At 40.5% G+C, this 15,239-nt stretch overlaps 1 protein-coding gene across 1 annotated transcript in view; it reads right to left on the reverse strand.

Annotated features, from left to right (window-relative positions):
* Positions 1-6,917: 6,917 nt before the first annotated feature.
* The window catches only part of ptprsa (protein tyrosine phosphatase receptor type Sa), a 173,701-nt gene continuing 165,379 nt past the window's right edge, over positions 6,918-15,239 (reverse strand). The window contains 3 exon segments of the mRNA XM_051077337.1: positions 6,918-11,451; positions 11,723-11,858; positions 14,886-15,040. Coding sequence (XP_050933294.1) covers positions 11,383-11,451; positions 11,723-11,858; positions 14,886-15,040 — 360 coding nt within the window. The 3' untranslated portion in view covers positions 6,918-11,382.

Raw genomic sequence — 15,239 nt, forward strand, 5'->3', positions numbered from 1 at the left:
CTTTCAACTGCTGGCAGAAAAAACAGTTCCCTGCCACAATAATTGTCAATTAATGACTGTAAAACAAAGCGGCAGAGGAAAGAGATTAATGTTTATCTTTTGTTTAAAATAAAAATAAACACACAGAACATTCTCTCTCTCTCTCTCTCTCTCTCTCTCACACACACACACACACACAGTCAATCTATTATCCACTCCTGCAGCTGACAATACATCCATCTACAAACACCAGCCCCAAGCATGCAGTTCTGTTTTTACTCTAATGAGTTGTAAAAGTGTAGTGTAAAAGATACAGAGCACCCCAGCTTCCTGAGAAAACAACTGACTGAATGCTGCCTGAACTCAGCCAGAGGGTCATACCTGTGGCAAATGTCTCCATGGATGCTGTGCAGGCAAGACAAATACGTTTTGTTCCTGGTACAAGAAACTCGAAGCGTGGGCGTGGGACGTATTTGACAACACGTTCCCAGGAAAACACCTGAAAGAGCTGCAGGTGATTTCTTTTCGGCCTCCTCGTAGACATGAACGCGTCCTGAAAAACAGCTGAGAACGAAGGTCTCGCCTCACTTCATTCCCATCCATCTGTGGAGGCATGTTGAAACAGAAGTGTAAAGGCCAATTACTGGAGATGAAAGGCATGAGTCATATGGGTAATACACGGCAATGAGGCCCTGTCTCAGTGAGCTGGAAAACTTTTTCTTATTACAATTAGTATCTTTGGACAGATGACAGTCACACTGTCTAATGAGGGTAGACACACTGACAAGTCACATGGTTGTTGATGGGAACTGACTACTTATTTGTGGGAAATTAACCTAATAAATTACATTTGCACTTATTGATTGTTTTTCCTGAGCATATCTTATTTCAAATGGTAAAAAATCGGGGCTCTGAGCTGATAACTTGAATACGTCAGTGGTATCTGACTCTGACCTTTAAATTCTTAGGCAAAAGGGCCTCCACAAACAGGGTAAACAGCCGTTGAGAACCAGACTTGAAGTGGATACAATTTCACCCTACGTCTTGAGCCAATGGAATATACTGTGGGTTAGAAGGACACACCTTAAATATAAAAAAAATGTTCTTTAATCACACAAGCCTTCCCCCACTCAGGTTAATTTTGCTTTAGATCCTGGGGCCAAACATCTCCCGAACAAAAAGGTTCAAAATATCTTTGAGTCATTATTACATTCACATTAATCCAACAGTTCAACCTCTCCAGGGATTTAACTGGAATTTATAGTTGTGCTCTCGTCTTTAGCATAATCCCAGGCTCTTCCAGTCCAGCAGTAACACAAGGGCCACAGTTAAGCAGTTAATGTTTCAGAGAAGTCCATGTGGCCATTTTAACAGAGGAGGTTGAGCTCTTTTCTTTGAGGGGAGCCCTTAAATGAAATAGGACTGAGCTGTGCTCTGCCTTTAAAGGCCTTCTTAATTTTGTAATTTAAGCACATCTGCCAACACAAATAAGGAAACAGTGAGATAGAATGATAAAAATCAGGGCCCATGGAAAAAAATAAAAATAAATTCAGTGTGATCAAAAAAGAGTTCTAAGGAAAATGCAGTAGGTGATTTGTTTCTGTTGAGGGAAACAAATCACCTACTGCAATTTCCTTAGACGGAAAAAGTTACCTTATCTACATATGTGCATTTTAAGACATTTGGAGGGCAAACATTGGCAATATATTAGATTTAAATCCAATGTCAGTAGGCATAGCTGAGCTATGATTGAAGCAGTCTTTTCATTTTGGTCTGTGTCAGTGATGAATGTAAACACAGGGTCAGTGGAGTCGCTGGGTTTGTTTTACAGTGAAAATAAAATAATAAGATGTCCCACATGGGGACATGCATTTTAAATCTTTACACAGACACACATAAAGAAAAGCCTTTTAACTTCAGTCGGAATTTATCAGTCTGATATTGGATGGACGGAGTTACTGTTAGCAAGCTAGCTAGTTAATTCACTCAGGTGAAACGAACTAATCAGAGGTAGAATGATGGACGACGGCTGTTTAACGTAACGCGACCACACAGCAGCTGTTCGTCAGTTGATGTCTGGAGATGAATAACAAAGAACAAACGAACAGGCTGTTAACAAAATGCTCTAGTTACCTGAATCACGCTTCAGGGGACTTATCTTCCTGTCCGGTTCGTTGACAGAACCAAAGGCCCACCGTGTTGAGTAAAGAGTTTATAGTAACGACAAGATAGTTCATTCCACCCTCCCACACACACACACACACACACACACACGAGCAGTGACGCAGGTGATGAGATGTTTGGCGCTGTGCAACATTTTTGCAGCACTACAGCCATTGTAAACACCCATTACAACTTAAAGTGTACTCACCTAAATAAAGAGACGGCTACTGTAATCTTCGCCTTGTTTGCAGTCTCGTCTGGCTTGTTATCCTATTGCATGGTTTTCTGACATCTCAGCAAATTGCTTTGGTGATTACAGCGTTATCACAACTGCAAGAACTTGGGGCCTGTGTTATGAAAATAAACCCAAGTTGTAATGAAGCATAGCTTTTCTATGCAATAGTCTATATTAAGAGGCAACAATGTGGCTGCCTCCTAATATAGACTATTGCACCTTCTTGGAGATGAGATGATGATGAACATCACACACAGACTGGTTTTTCCCCTCAGACCCATAAAGATGACATGAAGGACATAGGCAGAGAGGTTGCCTTATATTGTGGTGAATCTCAGTGGAAGTAGTGGTCAGTGAACGCCCTTTTTTTTACAGTGGCTCATACTTATGGATTCAGGCTGACTGTGCTTTATGCAAATGTCAGCGTGCAGATCCAGTAGATTGAAAGGTTTAACACGCGGAGCCTCGTCAGAGAGCTCCAGCTGTGTTCGTAAAACTAGAATCATAATACATTATCATCATTTTTGCAGCCTAAACTCAATCTCCCAGCTCCTCGCCGTGCGGGAGTGTGATTTAATTGTGTTCAAATGGACATGTTTACAGGGAGGCGTTAATGGTTCCACTGCAGATGGTTTCATGTATCCCTAATCATTACTGTAAAATTCACTTGAGAGCATCACAGAGCAGATAGCACTGTAGGGTTTTATTCTCTGCCATCATTCTTATGCTCTGTTTCCCATTACAGAACCATTATCCCTATAATACCAAGCCCTCTATTTTTTTTCACAGGCTGAGTGTTTTAGCCGACATTTGAGACCACAGTCCAAATTAGTTTTTGAAAACAACTTTTTGGAAGAACAGTTTTCTAGACATTTAAGACAAATAATGTAAGACTTCCAAAGCTTACTGCTCTAGGAATAGGGTGACTGTGTCTAAATCCAAGCCAAGTTATTATCTAACAGTGATTCTTACCAGAAACATTCCTTGCCTGTGTATGGGCATATGAGGAAAAAAACTAAAAGCAAGATGGATGTGGCTTTCTTCTCAGTCAATGAGCCAAAAGTGCATCCTGCTTTACACACTGGATCAGACACCTCATCAAAGACCGCTTTAATCTGATCACCTCTTTTATGATGATGGCTGGTTTAAGAAATCAGAGCTTTAAAAAATGAGCCAAGGCATTTCTACAGTACTACACTCAACATGATAGTCATGGGCAACAAGAGCTTTTTAATTTTCCCTAAGCTTCATTTTATCTTAATCATACACCAGATACTAAATAGTTATTTCTTTAAAAACAAATTCTAATTCATTATAATTCACAGGAGGGGGTGATACAGCAGCAGAATACAGTAATGTCCTCATAAACAGCAGAAAAATCACACCTTTGAAAGTTCAGAGAAAGCTGTATTTTAAACATTAAAAATAAATAAACCTTATTTCATTAATTCCTGCCATCAGTTTTTGCTTCCATTTCTCTTTTATGCTGTTGACAATTAGCAGCACACAAGCATTTTGCTGACTTGGAGAACCACATTGAAGACACCCTTAACTACTTGAGGTTAAAGTTAGGTAAATGTCTTGGTCTGGCAAATACATCATGAGAAATGGGAGAAAAATCTAGGTGTGGTAATGCTTACTAATATGCAGACTGCTGGGCATTTTTTTATTTCTTGTTTTAAGAACAAAGCAAACTGCATAGTGAATGTGAATTGGGTTGTAATTTCCACCTCTAGAAGTGAAATGAGAAGTGGAAAATTTGACCAGTTGTTCACAGCCATCCCCAGAACAAGGCCACCAGCATGACTAAATGTCAAATATAAACAGAGTGGAATGGAGCATTAACAGTGCAGAGAGAGGAGAGGAGGAAATGGTGGATAGGGAGGTGAAAGTGAGAGAAGAGAGCACGAGAGAGGAGGCCCTTCTTCCCTCTGCAACAGGGACCTGTTTTAATAGCAGCAATCAGTCAGTGGTAGAGCCCTGCTTGGACACAGAGAGACAGAAAGGATGGAGGGAACATAAGACAGATTATAGGAAATAACAGCACAAGGGCATAAACACAGGAGTCCTGTCACTGCACACTTTTAAAATGCCACCATTTACTGCTGGCAGATGCTTGAACAGGCAGTTCCCGGCAGGGATAAAAAAAAAAAAAAATGCAGGAAATTACACACTACAAAGCAACTTCAGTATGTAAGTATCTGGTTGTAGAATGAAGCTTATTTTGTTGTGGTCAAAGCCACAAGTTGTTACTTCATCAATATAACATGTCTGCACGCACATGTTCCATATGTTGGTGGATTAAAACTATGTGTGTATGTCACAGCTGAAAGGCATCGCAAAGCATATTTCTAATTAGCATAGAGAAAGCAAGTGCCTCTGGAGAGCTCAATGCATATCAATAAATCATCTTTGTTAATCTCTGAATCTCTAAACTGAGTGTATATTATCAGAATGCTGAAATACCAGATAATATCCTGCAGATGGCAGCAAAGGCATTTGAGAGAATTATCCATGGTGCCAGTTTTCTTCAGGGAAGAAGCAGAATTGAGTCAAAATACAATTTACAGGGGACAGATTTAGAGTTCAGTGATACTTGTATAATTATTTTTACCAGCTGTACTATTATGTTTTCCAATGGTTTACATGTGTATAATCTATTGATCTATCTATCTGCTCGCCTTTGTCCATCAAAGTCATAGTCATCACCCTTTGCTGGAGTCATGGTTATGGCATTCAGTGATAATGATTTGACAGGTGGATGGAGCAGATCCATCATTTGCACTTGGAAAATACCCTGAGGTAAGGAGAGACACTGCTGTCTCTACATCTTACTTATTTATAACAGCTCCTCTGCTGCTCATTTACATCATCAAGATCTTGCATTCTCCAGTCCTCTGTGAATCAGTAGGCATGTGGCACAGCACCCCTCTGACACTTTTACTATTCTGGCTGGAGTTCAAACGTCTGTAAATCTCTTATTATAAAAGATGGTCATAAACACCTAATGGTCTGTCATGAATATTTTAGAGCCCTGAATATCATACAGAAATGACCTCTGGAATACCACAACCTTAACAAGGCACATCTCAAGACAGATAACCTCAACAGCCAGTGCAACACGAGGGCCTGTTCCTCTGATTCTTTTGGCTTTTTTCGTGGCATGATTGGATTGATTTGTCATTTGCAACAGAAAGAGCTTGGCCACGGGGCTGTGGCTAATCCAATTTATCGCTTTGCCATTTATTACAAATTTCTGTGGCTTTTGGGTCCACTGTCACATCGATTCGTTGATTGCTTGCTTAGCTGGGTCCTAATGAGCTGCTGTCTGAATCACTGCATAATCACCGCCCTAATTCACTTCCTCGCCTACCCTCACACTTGGTCTGTCGGCTCGCCACTATTAGAAAAGAATGGACTGAAACACAGCTCTCTGAGCAGACAATTAGTAACATCATCCTTGAAACGGGGTGTCATTCTGCGTATATTACCCTTTAATAAATGACATTCTGCTTGCGACTTAGCAGAATGTTGTCACAGACTGCTGTTTCAGGTGCTGTTCTATGTGTGAATCAAATGGTCATGAACAGATGGGTCTTGAGAGAGCCATTTTTTTTTTTTTTTGAGGATTGAAACACTGGAACAGTTCACCACACCACTGATTCATCAGTCTAAATTCTCATGACTGAAGCTAGGGTAATGCTGAAACTTCACTTTTACTTTTTAAATTCCAAGCTGCATTCCCAGTACTTACTTTTTAATTACCTTTAAAGGTGGTAAACAAGAGACTGCTTTATTTTTACATCCTGTGCACCCTGTAGCTACACTGCAAGTACAGTGAAAAAGGGGTGATTAAGGAACCACTTTATTTTATAGCTGGCATACCCCAGACTTTCACTGTAATAATGAAGTTTTCTTGCTTATTTTCAGTGCTTTGTCTTGACTATAGTGTACTGCGACTAAAGAGTTACGACCATTACTTCTACTGGAATTCCTCACGCATGCTTTTCAGAAAAGTTACTCCCTAATCCCACCGCTTACTCTCATACACTTGGAATAAGTGTTGTTATAGGTACTCAGTAAGTATTGCTACCCTGTACGTACTCAATACAGCAGGGTCTGGCATCAACACGTTCCTTCCATTTGCAGACATTTTACACTGAAGTTATCAGATGTCTGAAGAGCCTCACTTCAGGATGGATGCGAGAGCAAATACCACCAGGTGAAGGTTTACCTCTGCACCAATATCCACTTGTGCGGGTGGCATTTATTGAGCTTAAAGAGGGGCTTAAGGACACATTGGGATATGTTTGTGAAGAGGCTGGTGGATAAATACGGGAGGAGGCTAATCAAGGCATCTATCAAAAAGGAAGTGTGCCATTTCTGTGCTTCCTCACTTGTCCTATGAGCTTTTGTAGCACAGAAGTGACGTGACTGAAGTATTGTAGTTAAAGAACTCTCGCCAGGTATCGAACAGACCTGGAAGTAGAAGGAGAGATATTTGGACAAATCGCACCATTACACAAAGTCACAGGCAAAATGATTTTCAGACAACATTTCTTTAATACAAAGTCAACATATCTACATACACAGTGGCTTTAAACCAATTATTGTTTCAGTTAGAAGTAACAGTTTGAAAGTGATAGCACTTGGCCCTCATACAAAGGAAAAACTATTTTGCTGAGTTTGGGTTCTTTTTAATTTTGTCTGTATGTACTGTATATGTTCTATTCTTTTTGATGTCATTTTTTGTTAGTGTTGTTTTTTTGTTAGTCCCTCCCCCAACCCCAAATATTCAGCGACATATTCCAGTAAATTTTGGCGGCTGTTTTCAAAAGTCTAGCATCTTTACATGAAGTCAAAAGAGTAACACATTGCACAAGCTTCCAAAGACTTCCAACGGTTTTCAGTTTTGGCATGGGCCCCCTTTTTACCAGTCTTTTTGAGTTCCAGAGGTCCTCAGTCCAGGATGTTAGTTCATTATGAAACATCTCAAGGTTCCCACTGTTCAGAAATGATGTGCTGAAAATGTGAATTTTGCAGCAAGTTTTTGGTTGTCTTGGTCTTCCCTTGGTTGCACTGCACTGCTCTGTTTCATTGAGTCCTGATTTCTTTCTGCATCCCCTAACGAAACATGATTGAACAAAAACATAACAGAGTATGGTTCTATACAAGGCTTAAAAATGCATTAGGAAGAAAATAAATCAACATGTCGTGATGCAACTTAACTATTTCTGGTCTTTAGCTTAGCTGCATTTGTCCATCCGCCAATGATATATTCATAGTTAACGCCTTGGCATATTAGGCAGTTGGACAGCTGGGGACCTTCTAGGGGTCTGTAGGAAACTTTTGAGGAATGGAGAACACCTTTGGGTGCTATTGATTCTCTCAGTAGTGAAGAAATTAGGAATCCACACCTGTGTAGCCTCTTCCTTTTGTTGGAATTGGGACTTTGGAGTCTGATTATTTAAACACAATCAGTTTTAAAACCCCTCTGGCTGCTTTAGTCTAATGGTGTGAAAGAGTCGTATCCCTAGTAGACTTGTTCTAATGCCAGGGCAGAAATAAGAAGTTCTTGTCCACATTATGAATGTGAATGTAACAAGACCCTTGAATTTATGGTTGATTTGCAATTCACATGGCAAGTTGGTAGAGTGGAGGAACCTCTCAGCAGATCACTGATGCTGATTTCATGCCCACATTGAGGCTATAGGTGTGAGAACAGAAGCTGGCGTGTTTCCCAGTTTAACTGTTAACTGGGGAAATTAAAGGTAGAAAAAAAAAACAAGTAAAGACAATTAAAGACCAGGGAGCAGGGCTGGAGAAAGAAGGAGAGAAAACAGGCTTTACAAACACCAGGAAGTCGGATATGAGCAGAACCTCAGTCTTTGTAGTTCTTTACCCATTGAAAGTATGAGATCTTGAGGGTCAAATGATACAAATACATATAATCTATATATTTGTTTATTTACAGGTATATTCTAGATCATAGTGGATATCTAACAAAATGAATGACCACATTATGTCTGGAAATAATTAAGTAAAAAAAAAGAAAAGAACTTAGGATTTTTCCTTAAAAACTGGGAGGGTCATAGTCTGTACATGATCCATCAAGGTACAGTACGTTAAGTTGGGCTGATATAGATAACAAAAAGGTCAGTTATGAAACTTTTGATTGATTGGATATTTTGTAGACCAGTTCATCAACAGTTGCTCAAAAAAACAAAACAAAAACAAAAAACAAACCTAATGCCTACAAGTTAATGATAATAAAGAATCTCAACAAGATTTAAAAATGGCATCTCCTCATCGGCACAGGATCTACCCAGGGGTAGAAGTGAAACACTGGTGAGTGGTGGCAGAGGATTCAGGCATAGCACTGATATAACCTCTGCTTTTTCTAAAGAAACACACAAGGTTTTACAAGGATTACCAAAAAAAAAAAAAAAAAAAAAAAGGAAAATAATAAAAACCCATTATATTTTCAAACATGAGCACTGGCTGGTATAAACAAAAGATGATGAGGAGAAAAACTGAATTCATACTAAGTGTTTGGATATATTTTTATATTCTGCTTTTAAATATATGTGCATGTGTGAGTGTGCAGTATACATATCTATATATATCTATATGTTTTTATACATATAGATATATATATATACACACACATATGCACACGTACACACAAACATGTTATACTTAACATTTCTACAGTGAAAAAATAGAATGTCTTTTAACGTAATATGAACAAATAAGCATTTCTCTTTTCCTGCTAATTTAAAAAAAATGTGATACAACGTCTCTGTTAAAAAACTAAACCAAAAAGAAAATAAAAAGTCAACTATGTAATGTAAAATAAGTTGTCATAATACAACATTAATGTTTTTCATAATGTTACAATAACAATAAGGCTTTTTTGGAAATAAGAAAAGATTACACACAGTTCTGTCCATTGCTCTGGTTTTTGTGCACACCCACTGGAAACCTTCACAGAATCCGTACACTTGTTTATACCAAAGCGCTGATCTCAAAATGAAAACCTGGTGATTTCAAAAGCTTGATTTTTTTTTTTCATCAGACACATATACATTAGTGTGTCAACCTGCAGTTATTTTTGGGGTAATTGTTTCAAGTTTCTTTTGTTTTTTTTCTTCTTAGGGATGTGCAAGTAAAGTATTTAGTACCAAAGAATTTCATTTATCACATCATGGCATTGAGATCCAACATGGCTGCCTGGTCTGGCTGTGTCACCCACAGAGACATCATCTATAAAACGGAGGACAAAAACCAAAGCATCTATTTTGTTTATCCACCTGTTACCAAACACACACACAGTGGAACTAAAGGCCGATTTTTCAATCACATAAAGCTTTGTAACTGCAACAGGCCTCTGCCACTCTTGAGTGTCTTATACAGTGAAATAGATGATTATAGAGGAGGATGGGGAAAAAAAGGAGGGCTGGAAAAGGCCGGTGGACGATGATGTCATGTGGATGCGCTTTTGAGTCGTGTCCGCCTGAGTGTGAGCGGTTAGCAGAGCTGGCATCTTTTGTTCGTCAGTTTCCTCTCCCTCAAGAGCCACACGTACAGCATACACAAGATAAGCAGCATGTTTGGTTTTGACAGAAAAGAAAACAACCCCCCCCAAAAAAGAGAAGATAATTCCTCATAAGACAAAAAAGTTCTAAACAATGATGATGAGCGTTGGTCACTGTACACAAAGAAAGCCCCAACTTTTGTGGCAATCTTTGTTTGGTTGTTCTGTTTGTTCCAAAGCTTCTTGCTCCCACCAGATTTATCTCTTGTTCAAAATGGTGGATGTTAACACCGAAGCCCCATGATGCAAATGGTTCCAAAGAGAGGAGTGATTGTAAAAAATCATGGGACACGGTTGCCATTTCTCCCACCTCGACCGTCTGTGAGACGACCCCCCAGCCGCAGCTTCTTGCAACAGGCGAGGTTTTCCCCCGAATTCTCTGGCGACTGAGACACAAGCCTCATGGGGCACTTTTTTTCTTTTTCTTTTTTTCTTAAGAAAACTGTAAATACATTGTGGTACTTTTCAACATCACTATGGCATCCTGGCTTAAGATACTGATTTTGCACAAGTTCACAATTCATGAAACTAACTGATCTTAGGATATGTGTTGCTGCTTTCTTCCCAACAACCACGCTGACAGTGCCTTCTCTAAGCTCCTAACGCTTAAGAACAGGCAGTTATGTGATGTATAATTTTAATAGTTGAGCATTTTTCCACACGTGTTATGCATATCATTAGTGGAACAGTGTAAAACTCAAGATTTATTTTATGCCAGATGAGAGTGTTCTCATGCCAGTTTCCACTATTAAGATTTTTTTTTCTGTCCCATCTTGTTTTGGGTGACCAGAGTTTGGGGAAAAACCGTTTGTGTTTACACAGGCAACCACGATTTGGTAATTTCTCTGGATATTCCTCACAAAATGTGTCGCTAGAAATACTTGAACCCCTTTTACACCTAGGCATATCATAAAAAACAAGAAAGTGACCCCGTTCTTGGCTACATCCATCTGCCTCTCACTGAATTTTGCTGTTGCCTTCTCCTTCATTATCTGTTGCTTGTTGTATCACGAAGATATTTTTGAGAAGAGAAATGTCCACGAATGTTTACAATGTCCTCCATTGAAACACTTGAGGTAAGGTAAGCAGTCTGACACTTTGATCGATTCCTGCCCCACAGCTTGAGCCACAGCTTCTGGTTCCTCCCTGGATGAGGATTTTCTTTTCTTGATGATGGGCAATTTTACTCGGTTCCTCGTGAAGGGTCTCTTGGTTCGAATTGGAATTCAAAATCTAGACTGATTGGTCTTCTGAAAATCTACAATAGGATCCTGTTTGGTGTGTCTGAATTGGCGGTGGTGTTATCTTCGTCAGCTTGTCGTCATTTCAAATTTCAAAGTTTCTATGGCTCAGGAGACTGTTGAGGGAGGCGACAGGATTCTGGGGGGGTGGGGGGAGAGATGGCTTTTTACGTTGCATAGTGATCAAAGCTTCCTAAGTACTCCAGAGCTGCATGATAGCAGAATTGGTACTCATCCTGTAGGGGAAAGAACAGACATACACACACAAAAATATGTCAGAAAAAAAAAGTCTCACCAGGAGTTTGAAAGAGTTTGCTATGATAATGAGAGATTAACAATTTCAGATCATTTAAAAATAAGACTAATTACAGTATGTGTCTGACAATTTCAGATCTGAGAACTGGTGTTTATAACATTTATTACACACAGAGATCCAGACAACTACACAGCAGTAATTTAATGTAGAATTTTATTGAATTGAGTTTTGTGTCGTGTGTGGCTTCTAACCTCAGTCTGGACCATGGCTGGCCTCTGTGTTCGAAGCATCTTAACTGTCTGGAAGATGTCAACCACGCCTTCATAGCGCATTCTCTCCAGGACGATGCTGAGGGTGATGAAGACTCCAGTCCTACCCACGCCAGCACTAGAAACACATCATCATAAAGTGAATTATTAAGGATATAACTGATATGTCTTGCTTACACACAGTGAGGGAATGGTTAATCTTTATTTGTCCTATGGAAACCTGTCTTTTTGTTATGTACTTATGTTATTTAATGATCAACATTAGTTTTACCAAGACCTGAAAAATAACTTCTCATCTTTAAAACATTTTGATCCTAAATTTCCTCTAAAATGCATGCCATATCTATAACCCGACTTTGTCATAACAACTTTGCATACTGGCAGCTCTGACTGCCTGAGAGAGTCAACTGTTTGAAAACTTAAGACAGCCAGAGATCCTGTGGCAGGCCAACACAATGTGATGGCGATAGCAAGGACGCAATCTGCATGTGAGGACTGTGAATCCTCCTTAACGTGCGCCCACATTCTCGTCGAGCACGAAATGAGCCCTCAAGGACACACAGGCGCTCTCCAAATCATGCACACAAACAACCAAGCAAACATTTTGTCTCATTAAACCCCTCCTCCCATGTGTCGAAAAACTCAGCCTGCTGCTGCTGCCGCTCTCCAGAAATACAGTCTGAGTCTTAACTCAGATCCTGAAATACTTGAGAGCTGCCTCTCTAAGCTGCTTTGCTGTGAAATGACTTCCACTTCACCAATGGAACAATAATTGATATGACAACAGATTTATTTGGGCTTCTTCCAGCCTCTGATGCTATGCTGTTGAATGAAGAGTGGAAGCGATGGCTGCTAGCAGACACTTTGAGTCTGTGCGTGAGTATGCCGACAAGTGTATGTGTGTCTGCTGGAGGACAAAGCTAGACGTAGGACAAAAGATGATGATAGAATTTGACTTTACGTTGATATCAAACACAGTAGTTATTGAACCTAATCATGCAGAACATACCGCTGACCCAAACACACATACGCCCGCACGCGTACCCCCCCCTCAACCACCACCACCACCACCACAATATCTCTCAGCCCACCCAAAGCCTCTTCCTGGGAGTCGGTCACAGCTTGTCACATGGACTCTTAAACTCCCTCAGAGCTCCTCTCTCTCTCTCTCTTTCTCTCTCCCTGTCTCTCTCCTTCTCCAGGAAGATCGACTCTCCAAGTCTGAAGGCTCGCCGGGCCGCTGCCGACTGAGAGGATTTGGTGTCCCCATTCACAGGAAGTAATCAGGCAATTAATGACAAAAAGCATGTGGGTCTATTAGATAGTGGCTGAGGAGGAGAGAGATGAAGGAGGGAGAAGAAAAGAGGGTGGGAGTGGAAGAAAGGAGGGCTGGGAGAGTGAATGGATGAATAGATGGAGAGGGAGAGAAAGAGAGAGAGAGAGGGAGAGGGAGAGAGAGACAGAGAGAGGGGGGATTAAGAAATAGACAGATGGATGACAGACGGGCAAGGCTGGTGACAGAAGACGAAAGAGTAAGAGAAAAGGAAGGCATAAGCTCTAAACTTGAACATGACAAAGCCTGAAGGAGGAAAGAAGAGGAGGAGGAGGAGGATAGGGAGGAGCAGGAGGTGGCTAGATATTTGCATTTAGACAAAGTGACACCTTCTCATGAAAAAATAAGTAGATAAAAAGCAAAAAATTTGCAAAAACGGACTGCAGGTAACTTAAACACCTGATGTCTGTGAATGTTTCTGGTTAAGTACCTGATTATCAGCACTAAACTTGAATGATTTACTGCACTCTAAGCTGAAGAAGTTCTGTTAATCCTGTGATGGCCCAAAAATCAAACAGAGTTCACTGTGATGTGTCAAGGATGCCTAAACTGTGCATTTGGCCGTTAATAAAGCCTGGTCAAGTGACTCTTGGAGTCCACTTTAATGGGCCGTGTGCCATTCGTCCATTACTCCACTCCTTCAGTTCCTCCATGCAATAACTGACCCTTTCGCTTTAAGACAACTCTCTGCCCCCCTTCAGTAATGGCCTCATAGAAAGGAGGAATAACTCAGTCTTATTGGAGCTTCCCTGACACATCTTACAACTCCCAGAGGGCCATTTGATGGCTGGTGACATCATTGCTTTTTAATACAGGGGAGTTGATGTTATGTTTGATGATGTCATGGCGCCTGTGCGATAGAAATGTGGAAGAAAATGAAAAAAAAAGTGACACCTACTCTGTTCCAAAAGTAAAACATGTTTATGTGACAGCAAGGAAATTATTCACTGTGTTAACACATTTGTTTGTGAACACCAACACATTTAAAGGAACAGTGACATAGTTCTTAGAGCTTTTTCTGAATGCCAATCAAACCAGGAAAAGGCTTGTATAATGGATCACGTACAGGTAAGTGTCTTTGTTAAAGGAACTTCAAGGCAATCCTTTTTTATTTACCAGTCTTGCAGCTCAGACAAAAACCAAGCCATGAAAGATATCCATTATCTGGCTACAAATGGCAACAACTCATTCACATGGGTCTCACTCAAAGTCTGTTAGTGAATAATCTGAACAATCTGAGGTCTTGGTGGAGACCACTGCCAAATATCGGTTTTTACCTGAGTCCAACGTGTTGAGTTAATGATGAAGGTTACCTTTGAAGCTACACCTGAGGTGATACAAATGCATCACGCAGCGATCATAAAAACCAAAAAGAAAGGCTGTATCAGTTCATGTGCCTCCTCTTTGCAAATGCCAAGCCACATCTCGGCCTTATCAATTATGGAGGAGATGGGCCTGTGGAGGTGCCGAGGTAGTGTACTGCAGCGGCAAAAAGGAGAGGAGGGATCATATCTGATGATGCTGTTAGAGTTGCACCGCAGGAGGTGCTGTGCTGCAAAACAATAACCACCTTAAGAAGTGATTTAATCTCGTCTTGATACGTTAAGCCTTATATCTCTTTGGAGAAGGGAAGCGTGTCTTCAGAGTGCAGCTTGAGGCGAAACAAGTTAGTAATATGGCATATCACGTCCCTCTTTTCAAGGAAACCTTTCTTAAAATATACAGTTTTTTTTAAATAAGAATGCATTTTGGATCTTGGATATTCTATGTGGCAAAGACAATATGGCGCAATGTGACACTGGGATGCCTTACCTGCAGTGGACAGAGATTGGTCCATCCTGTCCAAACTGCTCCTTGGTTTTATGCACCTGGCCAATGAAATCAATAAATCCCTCCCCAGATTTAGGGACGCCTTGCTCTGGCCAGTCAGTAAACTGGAACTGCCTTACTGTCCTGGACTGGCCATCCTGCAGATACAGAGGAAAGAGAGTGGGAACAGAGGATGGAGATTGAAAATATAAGGAGCAAGAAGAGGAAGTGAAGCAAAGGCAATGTCTGTTTAGCAAGGACAGGTAGAGAGGATGCGTTCATGGCTTTGTGGTGGAACTTCTATGTGCAGAACTAGGCATCATTACTCGTAAAGTCTGGGGTTTCACTTGTACCAAA

The sequence above is a fragment of the Lates calcarifer genome, linkage group LG17 (genome assembly GCF_001640805.2).
Source record: "Lates calcarifer isolate ASB-BC8 linkage group LG17, TLL_Latcal_v3, whole genome shotgun sequence".
Lineage (NCBI taxonomy): Eukaryota > Metazoa > Chordata > Actinopteri > Centropomidae > Lates > Lates calcarifer.